At 34.7% G+C, this 18409-nt stretch overlaps 1 protein-coding gene and 1 pseudogene across 1 annotated transcript; both read left to right on the top strand.

Annotated features, from left to right (window-relative positions):
- Positions 1 to 149: 149 nt before the first annotated feature.
- LOC133868103 (G-type lectin S-receptor-like serine/threonine-protein kinase At1g11300) lies at positions 150 to 3739 on the top strand. Its single transcript, XM_062304924.1, has 7 exons — positions 150 to 1556; positions 1801 to 1908; positions 2001 to 2194; positions 2270 to 2480; positions 2740 to 2971; positions 3067 to 3217; positions 3327 to 3739. Exons 1-7 carry the CDS (start codon positions 245 to 247, stop codon positions 3633 to 3635), a joined length of 2517 nt encoding a protein of 838 aa, XP_062160908.1. The 5' UTR covers positions 150 to 244; the 3' UTR covers positions 3636 to 3739.
- Positions 3740 to 6382: 2643 nt separating this feature from the next.
- On the top strand, positions 6383 to 12445 carry LOC133868898 (G-type lectin S-receptor-like serine/threonine-protein kinase At1g11300; annotated as a pseudogene).
- Positions 12446 to 18409: the final 5964 nt, after the last annotated feature.

Below are 18409 nucleotides of genomic sequence, written 5' to 3'. Positions count from 1 at the left end.
CTTATTCCTAATATCATCTTTACCGTTTAAACGACGAATACAAGATAGACTTCGTGGTTGTCAATATGGCTTTTAATATTTCTATCAAGCAGCTTTTATTTTTTGTCAATGAAGACTTTCTATCATTCAAAGCTGCCTTTTTGGACTTCTAACCCAAAACCAGAGGCTTCTAATAAAACTTGAAAAAGCGATTGATAGAAATATATGTGGAAGGAAAAGTATGAGGACGTGAAGCAATGAATCAATGTTCTCACAAACAAGAAGCCTTGAAACTATGGAGCTTGTTCGAAACGCCAACTTGTCAGCTCTTCTTATCTTGCTGTTTTGCTTTTGTTTAGAGTTTGGCTCTTCGACAGACACCATCACAGCCGCTAAATTCATCAGCGACCCTGAAACCATAATCTCCAATGGGGGTTCCTTCCAACTGGGATTTTTCAGCCCTCCAAATTCTACCTATCGCTATGTTGGGATATGGTATTCTAACATTTCTGTGTCCCCTGTCATATGGGTTGCTAACAGAGACCAGCCCCTCAATAATTCCTCTGGAATTTTCGCCATATCCGAAGATGGCAATCTGGTAGTATTAGATGGGCAAAACAACGTTCTTTGGTCATCAAATTTAACAAGTTCTGTTGTCAATTCGAGTGCCCAGCTTTTAGATAATGGAAACCTTGTCTTGCAAGGAAATGCTACAGAGACAACCAGATGGGAGAGTTTCGAACATCCTTGTGATACAGTCCCTCCAAATATGGAAATTAGTACTAATGTTACAACAGGCAAGAAAGTGCAGCTGACGTCATGGAAAAGTTCTTCTGATCCATCCATTGGAAACTTCTCTGCCGGTATTGATGTTCGTAATCTTCCTGAACTTTTGGTTTGGAAAGACAGTAGCCCATATTGGCGGAGTGGTCCATGGAACAGCCGGATCTTTATTGGAATACCGGACATGTATTCTTCATATCTTAATGGATTTAGTCTTGAAGATGATAAAGAAGGAACATTTTTCTCTTTAACTTTTTCCTATTCGAACATACCTTTCCCGACAAAATTTGTCTTGAATGCGCAAGGAAATCTACTGCTAACATATTTCAACAATGGGGAGGATTGGGAGGTCCCGTGGTCAGCTTGGAAGAGCGAGTGTGATGTTTATGGCAAGTGTGGGGCATTTGGAAGCTGTAATCCACAGAATTCACCAATTTGCAGCTGTTTATGGGGGTTTGAGCCAAAGAATACAGAAGAATGGAACAGAGAAAATTGGACTAGTGGATGTGTGAGGAGGACACCCTTGCAGTGTGAGAGGGTGAACAATGGCAGTGAAGGGGAAAAAAAAGATGGATTTTTGAAACTGACGATGATGAAAATCCCAGACTTGGCAAATTGGTCATCTATTTCGGAAGAGGAATGTAGAACCCAATGCTTGGAGAATTGTTCTTGCATAGCTTACGCATATGATTCAGGCATTGACTGTGTGACATGGACAAGAAGCTTAATTGACTTACAGAAATTCTCGAGTGGCGGAGTTGATGTTTATGTTCGTTTGGCCGATTCAGAACTTGGTAGGTGGTTTTTGTTTTCTTTCAAAATTCATCTTATGCTTTAAATCAGCCACTGATGGTGCAGTTGTTTGGCTGCTTAATGTTGCAAAATAGATCAAATCTTATTTCAACCCAACCACCATCACTCCTCAACTTCCCAAGTTAAGGAAGTCCCTGTAAAATATAATTCTGTTTTACCAAAAGAAGGGTACAAATTCTCTAGCCTATTTTGGATGACTTAGTTGTTGTTTTCTCTGATTTACAGACAAAGAAGGAAAAGTGAAAGTAATCGTCACAGTCACAGTGATCACAGGAGTAATATTCATTGGCATCTGTACTTTCATATTATGGCGTTGGATGGCTAAACAAAAAGGTATTTTTCACATTTCTATTAGCTCAATGTACTAAGAACAGTTACCACATTTCTATAGAGAGATTACTAACTACCATTGTATAAACACCCAGCAAAGAAAAGGAAAACGAAGATGGTTTTGTTCCCACATCAAAAGTTTTCTGGTGAAGACAATCTTGGAGACAACGTGAACCAAGTTAAACTCCAAGAGCTACCATTATTCAATCTTCAGGAGCTGGCAAGTGCAACAAACAACTTCCATCAATCAAATAGGCTTGGGCAGGGTGGATTTGGTCCTGTATACAGGGTAATGATTGTTCTTGTAGAGGGTTATTGCCTAACAATTTGAATATGTAGTCAGTTGGTTGTTGTTTGTTTCTAGGGGAAAATGTCCGATGGACAAGAAATTGCAGTAAAAAGACTTTCAAGAGCCTCTGAACAAGGGCAAGAAGAGTTTATGAATGAGGTAGTGGTGATCTCTAAACTCCAACACCGGAATTTGGTTAAACTCCTTGGCTGCTGTGTTGAAGGGGAAGAAAAGATGTTGGTTTATGAATACATGCCAAACAAAAGCTTGGATGCAGTTCTTTTTGGTTAGTTCATGACTTCATGCTAATACCCTTTGTTAGTATCTTCCAATATTACAATCTAAAATTATATACATCAATGGGCAAAAGTGATCAAATGATATTCTTGGTTGTGGTGTTTTAGTCTCTAAATACATACTATTCTGATGTGACTTCACCAAATTTACTTATGTTACAAACATGATGTTTGTTCACCTTACAAGTTTAATCCGAATGCATTTTCTTTCTCTTATTTGTTTTGAATATATAATTTCAATACATTCAGTCAAACCAAAACTACTAGATTGGAGAAGACGATTCAACATTATCATGGGAATCAGTCGAGGTCTTCTGTACCTTCATAGAGATTCCAGATTAAGGATTATTCATAGAGATTTAAAGGCAAGTAATATCTTGTTGGATGAAGAGCTAAATCCAAAAATATCAGATTTTGGCATGGCTAGGATTTTTGGAAACAATGAAGATCAAGCCAATACTAAAAGGGTCGTTGGAACATAGTAAGTATATACCTTTGTTTGGCCAAATTCACTAAGATAATAACTCTAATATTAGATATAACAAAATTTGGATGTGTCTTATTTTGAAAATTCAGCGGCTACATGTCCCCTGAATATGCAATGGAAGGACGATTTTCAGAGAAATCTGATGTCTTCAGCTTTGGAGTGTTATTACTGGAGATAGTTAGTGGAAGAAAAAACTCTAGCTTTTATGATGATGAGCACGCCATGAGCCTTCTAGGATTTGTAAGTCTCCCTTATCTCATTGCCTCATTATTTTAGAACTTGGATTGCTCGTTTCTTATGAGTTTTAGTATTGATGCTAAGAATTTTAATCATGTTTTCATGTTTCTAGGCATGGAAAATGTGGAATGCAGATGACGTAATGGCGTTAACAGACTCGATGATACGTGAAGTACACTTTGAAATGGAAATTTTGAGATGCATACATGTTGGGCTGCTGTGTGTGCAAGAATTTGCTAAAGATAGGCCAACTGTATCTATTGTTATTTCCATGCTTAAAAGTGAGACTATTGATCTGCCTCTTCCAAAGCAACCTGCATTCATCGAAAGACAAATTGCCCCACATGCTGGCTCCTCTCAACACAACCCAAGTAAAGGCTCCCTTAACAATGTTACTGTTACAATGGTTGAGGGCCGATAGCTTGCATGTATTCTTTGAAAAAACCACTTTGTGCTTATACATGTTGAAAGACTTTATGGGTTATATTGCCTTTGGAAGGAGAAGCCTTTCCCTAGGATCATTTACTCCTAGATTTTTGTTACTCCTTACTCATGTTGTTACATATATGTGGAGATATATTTTACATTGTTAATATTTACATGTTAAGCATTTGCTAAAGCTTTTACCCAAAGATTTTTTTTTTTTTCATAGGCCATGTCATGTTCACAACTAAATTAAGCTAATGAATTTATCAAGATTTAGCGATTTTAAAATATCTGAAAAAATAATAATTTCAAAACGTAATTAATAAAAAGAGGAGTGTTGCACATACTCTCAAGTTCACTTTTAAGTACTTATTATTTGATGTCAGTGAAAATTTTACTGCCATATTGTATATACATCCGATGGTAATTTTATTGTCACGTTAGGGAGTGAACACTTGAGAGTGAGTATTTAAGAGTATGTGTTACATTTCTCTAATAAAAAACGTAATTTTTAAAAAATGAGTCAAACGTTTAGTAAAATTATAATTTTAAAAAATAATACCTTAAACTATCTTTAGAATCGTACCACACCTTCACTTGCTAAGCAAAAAGTAAATTTTCTTCACATTTTCAAATTGTCATATTTTTCAAACATACACTTAAATGAGACAATTTTTTACCATTTTATTTAAAAGCATGTATTTGACCTTCAAAATCTCAAAATCAAAAATCAAAGGCACCCTTCACCTAAGAAGTCATTCACAACATTGCATATTATGCGACAATAACAGGTTCAACTGCCAGCTTTCCATTTTATATGTTTCCTCTGCACATCCAGCACTAGACATTGGCAAGATCCTCCTTGGATGCCTTTTTTTGAGCCCTTTGTGTGCTTTTTTGGGGCCTACTTGGATTATATTTGTTTCATTTTTTTAATGTTTTAATGTTCTATTATTTGTGTCATGTTTTTATCTATAAATATATAAAATAGGCTATTGAAATTAGAGAAATGTTACACTTACTTTTAAGTGCTCACTTTCTTAACGTGACAGTGAAAATCACTATAACATGCTATATTACTTTTATTTGTTATTTTATCCAATTGTGATTTTCACTGTCACATAAGACTGAAATTATAGTTACGGTTAGTGGTTATCACATCTAATTATAACCGTAACAGCCTTAGGCGATTAGTCTAATTTGCTAACCGCCTCTCCATCATCTAATGCAGTTAGTAGTTATTTAAATTTATAAGCTTTTAAAGTTGCGCATTTTGGGCTTATTTTTTGGGCTCATTCCAGACTTCATATGTTAAACTGTCCTTAAATATAATCATATACAAAAACTATAAAATCCCAAATACAATTAAAAAAATTAATCGAAGAAAAAAAGAAAAAGAAAAAGAAAGAAAGGACGAAGAATAATAAGAACAGCAAAATCTGAAAATTAGAAAACATAAGAATGCAGGGCTGCCACATTCTGAAATATAATATCATAGAAAATGCAATAGTTCCAACATAATCATCAAACAGAAATTCCGGAAGGCCAATATTTCAAAATTGAAATTCACTCAAAGGCGAGAGTCAATCAGTTCTGAGCTCAGTCAATTTAGATTCATAACTCAATGACCCAGATCACAAAATCCTAAAACAAACCATTTTTTAGCTAGAGGAACAAATAAATAAAACAATTTGAGATTGATGGCTAAATGACCCATAATTAAGGTTGAGCAAAAACCCGCAAACCTGCCTCTACCCGCAGCACCCGCCCCGCCATGCCCCGGTTTTTTCGGTTTCTAAGAGTTTTTATGCGGTTACGGGTTGGGTTTTATCCAACTTGTGTGGGGCGGGACGAGTTACGGGTTGGGGTTTTAAAAAACCCCGGGGACCCGCCTCACCCCGCGGACCCTTCTAAAGACCTAAAATCCTAAAAGCCCTAACCGGCTACCCCTTCTTCATTTCTATTTTCTTAGCCGCCGCACTTCATCTTCTTAATTTCTTTTTTGCTCCATAGGTCTTTTTTGCTTCATTTCTTTTTTGCTCCATGGGTCTTTAAAAGAAATTTGATAAAATGTACAATTTCCAAAAAGTGTGATTTTAAAAAAGTTATTTTTAAAAACTCAATTAAGCGTTTGGCAAAATCGCAGTTTGACCTTTAAAATCGAATATTAGTCTTTAAAATTCTGTGTTTTAAAAAAACATCCCCTTGGCTTCATTTGAAAAATCAGTTTTCTACGTTTTCAAATCTCAATTTTTTAAAAACGCAATTCCAAACGATTCATTTTTTGCAATTTGGTTTAAAATCGCATTTTTTTGTCTATGAAATCGCAATCCCAAATGCACTGCACTCTCACTTATTCCTAATATAATCTTCATCGTTAAAACGATGAATACAAGATAAACATTAGGGAAAAATACAATTTAGCTTTCCAAACTACTACCATTTATTCAGATAGCCCTTCAAACTATCAAAACATTTGAAAAATGGTCATTTTAGCGAAATATCCCAATAAAACCCTTGCCACGTGTCATTTTTCAATTAAAAAGAATTAAAAAAATCGAAAAAAAAATTGTAAAAATTAAAAAAAAAACTAAAAAAAAATCTAAAATTTTATTTTTTATTTGTTTTGAAGAAAACTATTACGATCGACCGGAGGACGTACTGCTTCTTTCCAACATTGTTGTTGGGCATGATGCATGCCTGCAACTCAGCGAATTCGTCCCCGCCTATCCGAACGTGGACATGACTAATTTCTTATCCTTCGATGTATATGATATTGATCTTTCGAAGGTTATAAATGATTCTAATCTGAATTTTATTTTGTTACAAACGACGAGCAAGTCCATCATCGTTGTGGAAGACCTCAATCAATTTCTAACGGAGAAATCAACAGCCGTGAGCTTGTTTGTTGATGTTCATATCCATTTTTCTCTCTGTGATTTTTTGGCATTCAAAACGTTGGCCAATAGCTACCTGGGGTTCAAGGATCACAACATTTTCTCTCAAGTGGAGGATATTTTCCAGAGCGGGGCGAGCTTGAGCTCTGCCGAGATCAACAAGCTGATGATTGCGAATCGGAACTTGCCGAGCCAGGCTATAAAATCGGTTATCACAGCGTTGCAAACAAACGGTGATCGGAGGGGTGTCAGGAAGATTGGGTCACGGTTGGGAAATAACGCCACCCCAAACATTCATTTTTTTCAAAATAAAAAAATAAAAAATAAAAAATAAGGAATAAAATTTTAGTTTATTTATTTTTTTAATTTTTTTTAAAATTGTGTTTATCTTTTTAATTATTTTATTATTTTTTTTAATTGAAAAATGACATGTGGTAGGGGTATTATGGAGATATTTAGTCAAGAGTGACATTTTTCAAATATTTTGATAATTTAAAAGATCAGAATGCAAATCTTAGTAGTTTGTGAAGCCATCCAAAAAGAAAAAAAGTAGTAGTTTGAGAACTAAATTGTATTTTCCTTTAAACATTATCATATGTTTGAACTTGAAATGTGTTGCTGGTCTTGTGGATGATCTGTTTGAACTTGAACCACAGCTTTATCTCTAACATTGCTGATGTATATCTGAAAGGTCCAAATATTTCAAGCTGTAGTCCAGAAGGGCAGGTTTGAATAATAGAAAGTCTAAGCATTGACAAAAATAAAAAAAATAAAAAAAAAAATAAATCTGTGTCATCGGTTTATTGTAAGGCGGATTAAGGCGATAATTTTACATGAGGTATTTTTTTATTCAATAATTTTTTTTTAATTTTTATATTATATTTAAATATAAAATTTAATTTTTTTTTTTCGCTTTTCAGATACAACTTTATCATATTGATAGTAATAAATTTGTTAGAAATTCTTTTCTAGGTTCAATTAATTTTATTATTATTTTATTTTTAACATTTTTCATGTCCATTGCATATTTTTAGCTAACATTTATAATTAAAAATATTTATAAATAAAAATTTTACATAAGAAAATAATTGAACCTGATTTATCAAAAGGAGCTTCATTTCATAACGAGAAAATATAACACTTTTGACCTGGACAAATAAAGATAAGTAATAATTAGTAATTTGCTAATTAATAATTGATTAAAATCATTTTATCGGCCTAATATTAATTTAGGAATTTAAGTTTTTGTTTGACAAAAATAAAACATAATACTGTTTTATAAAAAAATAAAAATGTAAAATGTACTGTTTACGAGTACCACTTCAATGACCCCTTCCACGTAATTATGTTTTTAATATTAATTTGTTAATTTAAGTTTTTATTGATAAAAATAATATCATACTATTTTAGAAAAAAAATAAAAAAATAAAAAAATAAAGTGTGGCTATTAACACAGCCACGCATGACATTGAAAAGCAAGAAAAATACAATTTAATAAAAATAATACCGTTTTGAAATGATTGAAAATGCACGCTGCAAAGGACTGAAAAGAAAAACAGTCTCACTTTTTTCATTTTTATCCTGATAGAACGGTGCATATTGTTTGAAATGAAGAACGAGAACGGTCATTGTCTCATTCTCTTAAAAGAAAAAATAAATAAATAAATAAAATTGAAGGCTTATGGTGTGAGAGAATTTCGAAAGAGGAGGTGGAGAGTCCGACGCGAGAGCTAGCTATGGTCAAGCGGTTGAGCTCGTAGCGGTGGTTATGTGTCTCCTACTTTTTGACTGTTGGGAAAAATTGCAGTACATTTTAGAGAGTTATTTTGATAAGAGATATAATTCATTGCCAACTTTTCACACAACTATCTTATGTGACAGAGAATCATAAAATAGTTGTATTTTTTTTTTTTCAAAGAGCCTATGATTTCTTGCCACATATGATATTTGTATTTTTAATTGTGTGAAAAGTTGGCAATAAATCATATATCTTTTGGTAATTTTCTTTTTTTTTTTTTTTAAAAAAAATAAATAAATAAATTATTTGTGTTCTTGGATTCTAACCGTTGATTTTTTTTCTATGTGGGAGTTCTAGAGTCTCCCAATAAGCAATGTTTTATTTATTTATTTATTTTTACAAAATCCTTGTGTTCCTAAACATGTAATGGTTGATTTTTCTATGTTGGAGTTATGAGCCTTATCTGTTGGTTTTTCGGTGGAGAAATAAATCACTTTAATTTTTATTTTTTTGACAAAGTCGTCTATGTATTGTAATTGAGCCTTCCTTTCTTTTCTTTTTCTCTCTCACTGTCCTTATTGCAAAAAAAAAAAAAAATGTGCCTTTTTATTTATTTTTATTTTCTTAACTACTTTGTTCTTTTTTTATTTATTTATACTAATATAAATTTTATTATTGGGCCTTCTTCCCTTGGGGGCCAGGCCTGATCTGTATTCTCACAAACAAGAAGCGTTGAACTGAACCTATTGAGCTTGTTCTGAACGCCCACTTGTCAGCTTTTCTTGTCTTGCTAGTTGCTATCATGCTTTTGTTTACAGTTTGGCTCTGCCAGACTGCCACAGACACCATCACAGCAGCTAATTAATTCATCAACGACTGTGAAACCATAATCTCTAATGGCGGTAACTTCATACTAGGATTTTTCAGCCCTCCAAATTCTACCGACCGCCATGTTGGGATATGGTATGCTGAAATCTCTATGCCCACTTTCGTATGGGTTGCTAACAGAAACAAGCCCCGCAAGAATTCCTCTCTGGAATTCTTTCCATATCCGAAGACGACAATCTGGTAGTAATAGATGGGCGAAAGAAGGTTCTTTGGTCATCGAGTTTAACAAATTCTGTTGTCACTTCGAGTGCCCAGCTTTTAGATAATGGAATCCTTGTCTTGCAAGGAAATGCTATAGGGACAAACATATGGGAGAGTTTCCAACATCCCTGTGATACAGTCCCTTCAAAGATGGAAATTAGTACTGATGTTAGAACGGGTAAGAAAGTGCAGCTGACATCATGGAAAAGTCCTTCTGATCCATCAATAGGAAACTTCTCTGCCACTATTGATGTTCTTAATCTTCCTGAATTTTTGGTTTGGAAAGACAGTAGCCCATATTGGCGAAGTGGTCCATGGAACAGCCGGATCTTTATTGGAATACCGGACATGTATTCTTCATATCTTAATGGATTTAGTCTTAAAGATAATAAAGAAGGAACATTCTCTTTAACCTTTTCTATTCGAGCATACCTTTCCCGACAAAATTTGTCTTGAATGCGCAAGGAATCTACTGCTAACATATTTCGACAATGGGGAGGAATGGGAGGTCCAGTGGTCAGCTAGGAAGAGCGAGTGCGATGTTTATGGCAAGTGTGGGGCATTTGGAAGCTGTAATCCACAGAATTCACCAATTTGCAGCTGTTATGGGGGTTTGAGCCAAAGAATATAGAAGAATGGAACAGAGAAAATTGGACTAGTGGATGTGTGAGGAGGACACCCTTGCAGTGTGAGAGGGTGAACAATAGCAGTGAAGGGGGAAAAAAAAGAAGGATTTTTGAAACTGAAGATGATGAAAATCCCAGACTTGGCAGATGGGTCATCTTCTTCGAAAGAAAAATGTAGAACCCAATGCTTGGAGAATTGTTCTTGTATAGCTTACGCATATGGTTCATGCATTGATTGTATGACATGGACAAGAAGCTTAATTGACTTACAGAAATTCTCGAGTGGCGGAGTTGATGTTTATATTCGTTTGGCCGATTCAGAACTTGGTAGGTGGTTTTTGTTTTCTTTCAAAATTCATCTTATGCTTTAAATCATCCACTGATGGTGCAGTTGTTTGGCTACTTTATGTTGCAAAATAGATAAAATCTTATTTCAACCCAACCACAATCACTCCTCAACTTCCCAAGTTAAGGAAGTCCCTGTAAAATATAATTATGTTTTACCAAAAGGAGGGTGCAAACTCTCTAGCCTATTTTGGATGAATTAGTTGGATGTTTTCTCCGATTTACAGATAAAGTGGGAAAGGAGAAAATAATCGTCACAGTCACAATGATCACAGGAATAATATTCACTGGCATCTATACTTTCATATTGTGGCGTCGGATGGCTAAACAAAAATGTAATTTTCACTTCCCTATTAGCTCAGTGGACTAAGAACAGTTACCACATTTCTACATAGAGATTACTAACTACTATTGTATAAACACCCAACAAGAAAAAGGAAAACGAAGATGTTTTTGTTCCTGCATCAAAAGTTTTCTGGTGAAGACAATCTTGGAGACAACGTGAACCAAGTTAAACTCCAAGAGCTACCATTATTCAATCTTCAGGAGTTGGCAAGTGCAACAAATAACTTCCATCAATCAAATAAGCTTGGGCAGGGTGGATTTGGTCCCGTATATAGGGTAATGGTTGTTCTTGTAGAGGGTTATTGCCTAACAATTTGAATATGTAGTCAGTTGATTGTTGTTTGTTTATAGGAGAAAAAGTCAGATGGACAAGAAATTGCAATAAAAGACTTTCAAGAGCCTCTGGACAAGGGCAAGAAGAATTTATGAATGAGGTGGTGGTGATCTCTAAACTCCAACATCGGAATCTGGTTAGACTCCTTGGCTGCTGTGTTGAAGGGGAGGAAAAGATGTTGGTCTATGAATACATGCCAAACAAAAGCTTGGACGCATTTCTTTTTGGTTAGTTCATGACTTCATGCTGATACCCTTTATTAGTATCTTCCAATATTACAATCTAAAATTATATACGTCAATAGACAAAAGGGATCAAATGATATTCTTGGTTGTTGTATTTTAGTCTCTAAATACGTACTATTCTGATCTGACTTCACCAAATTTACTTATGTTACACACATGATGTTCGTTCACCTTACAAGTTTAATCCGAATGCATTTTCTTTCTCTTATTTGGTTTGAATATATAATTTCATTAGATTCAGTCAAACCAAAACTACTAGATTGGAGAAGTCGATTCAACATTATTGAGGGAATCAGTCGAGGTCTACTGTACCTTCATAGGGATTCTAGGTTAAGGATTATTCATAGAGATTTGAAGGCAAGTAACATCTTGTTGGATAAAGAGCTAAATCCAAAAATATCAAATTTTGGCATGGCTAGGATTTTTGGGAGCAATGAAGATCAAGCCAATACTAAAAGGGTTGTTGGAACATAGTAAGTATATACCTTTTTTTGGCCAAATTCAATAAGATAATAACTCTAATATTTGACATAACAAAATTTGGATGTGTCTTATTGTGAAAATTCAGCGGCTACATGTCCCCTGAATATGCAATGGAAGGGCGATTTTCAGAGAAATCGGATGTCTTCAGCTTTGGAGTGTTGTTACTGGAAATAGTTAGTGGAAAAAGAAACTCTAGCTTTTATGATGATGAGCAGGCCATGAGCATTCTAGGATTTGTAAGTCTCCCTTATCTCGTTGCCTCGTTTTTTTAGAACTTGGATTTCTCGTTTCTTATGAGTTTTAGTATTGATGCTAAGAATTTCAGTCCTGTTATCATGTTTCTAGGCATGGAAAATGTGGAATGCAAATGACGTAATGGCATTAACAGATCCGATGATGTGTGAAACACACTTTGAAATGGAAATTTTGAGATGCATACATGTTGGGTTGCTTTGTGTGCAAGAATTTGCTAAAGATAGGCCAACTGTATCCATTGTTATTTCTATGCTTAAAAGTGAGACTATTGATCTGCCTCTTCCAAAGCAACCTGCATTCACCAAAAGACAAATTGCCCCAGATGCTGGCTCCTCTCAACACAACCCAAGTAAAGGCTCCATTAACAATATTACTGTTACAATGGTTGAGAGCCGATAGCTTGCATGTGTTCTTTGAAAAAACCACTTTGTGCTAATACATGTCGAAAGACTTTCAAGGTTATATTGCCTACGAAAGGAGAAGCCTTTCCCTGTGATCATTTTCTCCTAGATTTTTGTTACTCCTTACTCATTTTTTTGCATCTATGTGGAGATATGTTTTACATTGTTAATATTTACAATTTTACATGTTAAGCATTACTAAAGCATTTACACAGTTTTTTTTTTTTTTTTTTACTACAAAATTAAGCTAATGAATTTATCAAGATTTATCGATTTTAAAATGATTGAAATAATAACAATTTTAAAACGCAATTAATAAAAAGATGAGCATTACACATACTTTCAAGTGTTTACTTTTAAGTACTTATTTTCTGATGTGTAAGGAAAAATTATATTTGAAATAAATAACAAATGAAATTACATCCAATGATAATTTACTCTCACGTTAGCAGGTGAATACTTGAAAATGAATATTTGAGAATATGTGTAGCATTTTTTTTAATAAAAAAAGCGATTTTTACAAAGAGAATCAAACGTTTGAAATAATTACAATTTTTTTTTTAAAAAATAATAATAATACCTTAAACTACCTTTAGAATCGGGCCACACCTTCACTTGCCACGCAAAAAGTAAATTTCTTTTCACATTTTTAAATCGTCATATTTTTGGATTGAGATCCCCGGCAATACCAAAAAAATTGCCGAGCCACAATTTCTTTAATCTGTACCGTCTATTTAAAAGAACGGCTATTAAGATGACACCTCGTCACAATCCGTGTGAATCCCTTTTTTTCCAGACGCACACTTCTTCTCCTCAATCTCCTGGTTTGCTCTCTCTCTCTCTCATTCTACTCCTTCGCTCAAAATTTTCGGTTCATCCCACAATCCCAGCGTCAGGGGCGGAGGGAAGGGGGATCGAGGGGGGGCAAATGCCCCCCCTCACTTCTTATAAATTTTTATTGCAGGGGGTATTTTTTTTTTTTTCTATACCCCTGAAATGCCCCCTCACAGGCCACCGCAAGGGGGGCAAGCTTGTCCGTGGCCTACCCTTTGTTGTGAGATTTTTTTTTTTTTTTTTTTCCACCTTTTCATTCCTGTTTGTAGTTTAGTTACTCTGTAAGAAGACTGAAAAAACAGGTAGTTTAGTTGTTCAGAAGGATGAAGGTAGAAGACGACACTTTTATTTATTTTATTTTTTCTTTATCCCAAAGTTCAAAATGCACCGTTCGTGGAAGTGGATGCAATCATGATTCATGCTGGCAGTGGCAGCAGCTATCAAGTAGACTGACTGATCGAGTGAGGAGTTGGTGGCTTGGAGCCTGGCGCCTGGTGTGATCGTGTGAAGACTTAAGAGTCTTCTGTCTTCACATTAAATGCAAGGCAAATAAACAAGTGAAGGGAAACTGTAAAAGACTAAAGTTGTCCAACATTTAATGCAAAAGGCCAAAAAAAAAAACAAATCAATCATGCAAAAATTTAATGAAAACCAAATATATTTAATGTAAATGAATCATCATGCGTAAAAAACAAATAAATTAATGTAGAAAAAACAAATGAATTGAATTCTTTTTGCTTGAAAAAAAAAAAAATATATCAATTAGTCATTATTAGTGTAGCGGCTGTAGCCCTGTGGGAATTGCGAATTGCGAATTGGGACGACGTGCGTGTCTCAGTAGACTCAGTCTAACAGTGAGACTTACTTGATAGCTTGAGGCAATTGAGTGTTGCATAAACTACCGTGTGAGTGTCAAATCTCATTTAAAAATTTTGAAAATTTGAGGCTTTTAGACGGATGTTTGGTTAAACTTAACACAAGAACAAAATTCAAGCAAGTTATCGACTAATAGTCTGATATCAAAGAGAGAAGGAGGAGGAGGAGGAGGAGAAGGATCCGGCTTGTAAGTTACTCAAGTCTTAACTGTTAAAGGTTCATCTATTCAAATAAACCTTCAAACTTCAAACTTCAACCTACCTATCACTCTATCATGCATGTAAATATGTATTTAACTTTTATTTTGATTAAAATTTAAGCTTTTTATATCTTTTGAATTTATTGTTCTTTTATATTTAGATTGCTTTTTTTTTTTTATAATTGTTTTTATAATTAATTGTTTAGGAATATATATATATATATATATATATATATATATAAACTTATAGATTTGGTTTCATATATTAATTGTATAAAATATATAATTGTAGTTGTGTGAGATTATGGAGATCAATGATTCAATTAATTTTGATTAATTATTTAGTTATTGCGTTAGTTAAAAATTTTAATTAATTTTTGTTTAACTTTAGTTTTTTTTATTCATTAAAAAAAAAATTGACCCCCTACCTCAAAATCCTTGACTCCGCCACTGCCCAGCGTCATTTCAATTTCTCCCAAAAAAAAAAAAAATTTGCCCCCAAAAGCTTTCCGCCTTTCCCTCCTTCCTCCATCTCCTCCCTCCCCCCACCCCACCTACAGCCACCCACCAACTGAGCGCCGTCGACCACCAGCTACCAACGCCACCGGTTCTTCCATCTCCGGCCTCCATCCCCCGTTCAGCTTTGACGACTCCAACGACCCATCGACCGTTCCGCCACGACGATCCCAGCCGGGCCACCACTGCCGGTGACAAGCCAAGCCAAATCACCACCACCACCACCGCAGACGACTCCGACGACCCATCCACCGTAAGATCTTCTCTGTTTTGTTTCGATTTTCCTTTGGATTTTCTCTTCTTCATACAGATCTGGTTTTTTGAGTTGTTTTTGGCTTTTTTGAGTTGCTTGATCCATCCCTATCTGCATCTCTTCCCACTGTACAGATCCAAAATTTGTTGCATATTCTGCTTCTGAAATGCTTGTTGTTGTTAAAGACAATGAAGTATAAGTGTTGCAGATTGGGGGGTTTTTTTTTTTTTTTTTTCGTCTCTGTTTGTTTCATTCTTTTTTGGGTGAGACTTTTCAAGCCACGAAAGGTAGAGTTCGAAAATACAACCCAAGCCAAAGGTCAGATATGTACAAGGCCGAGTTTGGAAGCAAGACAATTTTTTTTCGTTGACCAAGGGCATTGCCACTTTGGTATTTAATCGAATTTGTTCAATTTGTATGTCCTGGCCCTCCATAGAAGTAAGTGTCCTTGCATTTGAAATTGGAGTGTGCTAAAGTGGAGTCACTGGACCAAGATTTCCTTGTTTCTCTTTGTCATTGCTTAGTAGTAAGTGTCCTGGAAATCAGCCCCATCTCATCTGTCTTCGGTTTTTTTCATTATCACATAGCTGAAGCCTATTTTTCGAAGTAGTCCTTACTGAAGAGTCTTCAGTTTTTCATTTTTAATGTCCAAGTTTTCCTTTGATCTTGTATAAAGAGCTGGTTTTTTTTGTGTCTCTTTCATAGTTGATACTTGGTTATCTCATATATTATTTTTTTTATTGGTTGCAACAGCTTTATCACATATTAGTAGTATGTGTTAGTTAACATTTATTGAATCAGAATAATGGTCTTCATGATGCATTATTTTGTAAATTTGACGAATGACCCTTTTAGTGATGTCTCATTTATCATTTTACGGTTATTCTAGTGCTAGTTTGTTTGTGTGTATTTCTATATGACTTTTAACCCCCCATTATTTCTTTATTCACTGCAATCTATGGATGATTGAGAGCAGAGCTGAGACTTTGATTGGGACTTGGGAGCATATGGTTTGCAGCTGAATTCACTTTGATTTGTTGTTTGTTAAAGTTTTTGTAGTGCTGTTTGGGTTTTGCACTTTTTCTTGAGTTTGATGTTGTCGCTTTGGATTGAATGGGTAAGACTTTGAATTGGGAGTCCATTTCTTCAAGCTTTGATTGTAATCTGCCGTAAATTGTAATTAATTGTCTTTTTACCTCTGGTTAATTTTCTCCACAGGATGCATGGAATACTACTATGTGGCAGCATTTAGACGAGAGTCCTCATCTTGGAACAAGTAGCAGCCAAGAGTTGTACAAAGGAAAATTGATGGGCCATGGTGGGACAACTCAAGGCTTGTTTGGATGCAACCCACTCGAACAAGGCCCTGGTTTTCGCAGCTCAAATCGTATCTGAAGAAAAGGGGGAGAAAAAAAGGATTCTGTAGGAAGATTTTGGTGTGAATGTAGTCCAGCACTATGTAGTTGGTAGACTTTCTGACATGTCCACTTACTTCAGCGACGTTGTTCCGATGCTCTGTAAATATTTGTGTACATATATTATCAATACTTGGATTAATGAGAAATAGCAATTCATAATTCTACCAATTTTATGTTAACTATGAATTTGATGGATTGAAATTTTTTAATCAGGTACCCTCCAAAGACAGGCAAGGGCAATGCCTTATGCCACATGAATGGTGACACTCGCAATTATTAGCTGTATCGGATAATAAATTAATCCGATCCCAAGAATATAAACCTAAGATTATTATTCCAATTGTAGCTAGGGAAATATATTCCTGAGTATACAGCAATTATAAAAGGGCTTTAAACTTTAACCACCCGTGCATGTTTTTGTTAATACAACTTATTTTGCAACGCAACTTTGCTTCCTAAATTTTCATTTTGTTATGGAGCATTATGTTATTTGTACACATTCATTCAATAGGTATACAGTTTACCAATTGAGCAATACAACTTAATTCTTAATTCCTTCATCAACATGAACTAACTGAATCTATCAAAGCACCCAATCCAGAGAATGCATATAGTATTATTTCCACAGATTTCGTGATTGAGAACGGAAAGAGATTAAAGACCAATCACAATTGATTTTGTTATATTCATGTATGGAATCCATTTTTTGGATGAATGAATTTTATTAACCAAATAAGAGAATTTTATGCCAAAAGGCTACAAATCGGCAAACAAGCCAAAATAACATAAAAAAGAATACAATTCTCTACTTTTGGCTATCTATACAATTTGCTACCTCTAGCTAAACAGAATGCAACTCACAATGGAGAAACCAACAAAACTAAACCAACCAAACAGTCAATTATCTGAAAGGACAGCAACAGCACTGAACCAACAACTTCTTGCAATTTCCACTTTACAGAAACGCATTCTTCCTTGATTTTCTTGGGCACACCTTGAGTTGTTCATGGAGCTGCTTTTGAATTTCAATTTGCAGGCGCAAAGCCTCTTGTCTCTACTACAAAGAGATGACTTGAAGTAAGTATACAGTATATAGAAAAGGGAAAAAATAAATATAAACACTACAAAATTCGACCTTGTCATACATTCCATGAGAATTCCATGAGCACCCAAACAGTAAAATCAACGACATGAACACCAACAGCAAAATCAACCAAACAGAGAAACCAAGAGGATTACAAAGAATAGCCAAACCAACAGAGAGACAAGCAAACCCAGAACAATCCACAAATCTTTTTTTTTTTTTTTTTTTGAGAACAACCCACAAATCTTTAAAGAACAACCCTGAGAAACCACAATTTTAAATCTTGTGGTTTAGAAGAAAAAATACAAGCTCAACCAATGTTTCATGATTCCATTTTGACAGAGATGTTTTATCAAATCTTTGAAGCAGATAATGATTTGGTTGTTATCTATCTATGGTTCAGTTAATCATGCCCGCAGTACCAATTTTTGCTACAAAGGGAAAAAAAGAAAGAATAAATACAAGATGACATTGAGAATCAGAGATGCCTACACATGCCATTTGTGCAAAAGCATAATACTCAATGGCGTCCATCGCAACCATCATCACAAAACTAAAACAATGATATTTCAAAAAAAAAAAAAAAAAAACATTAAACTCTGTAGGAACATCTGAATACATGAAATGAAAAAAGAAAGAAAAAAAAAGAAAAAAAATCTGAATACATGAACATTTGAAACCACAATTTTGAATCTTCTGGTTTCCTTTCATTTTCTCGGTAACCAAACAAAGGGTTCGGGAGAAAAGCAAACCCAGAACAACCCACAAATCAGACAAACAACCCATGTACTATAACCAAAATAAAAATCAACAAAAAAAAATAGAGACCTG

This window comes from Alnus glutinosa, chromosome 5 (genome assembly GCF_958979055.1).
Source record: "Alnus glutinosa chromosome 5, dhAlnGlut1.1, whole genome shotgun sequence".
NCBI lineage: Eukaryota > Viridiplantae > Streptophyta > Magnoliopsida > Fagales > Betulaceae > Alnus > Alnus glutinosa.
This window is presented reverse-complemented; position numbering and strand designations above follow the sequence as displayed.

Bases quoted from the DNA above. Each gene is read 5' to 3' on its own strand.
- LOC133868103 (XM_062304924.1), top strand. From the start codon at position 245: ATGTTCTCACAAACAAGAAGCCTTGAAACTATGGAGCTTGTTCGAAAC. The intron at 1,909-2,000 runs GTATTTTTCACA...ATAAACACCCAG, and splicing joins TTGGATGGCTAAACAAAAAG to CAAAGAAAAGGAAAACGAAG. The intron at 3,218-3,326 runs GTAAGTCTCCCT...TCATGTTTCTAG, and splicing joins CCATGAGCCTTCTAGGATTT to GCATGGAAAATGTGGAATGC.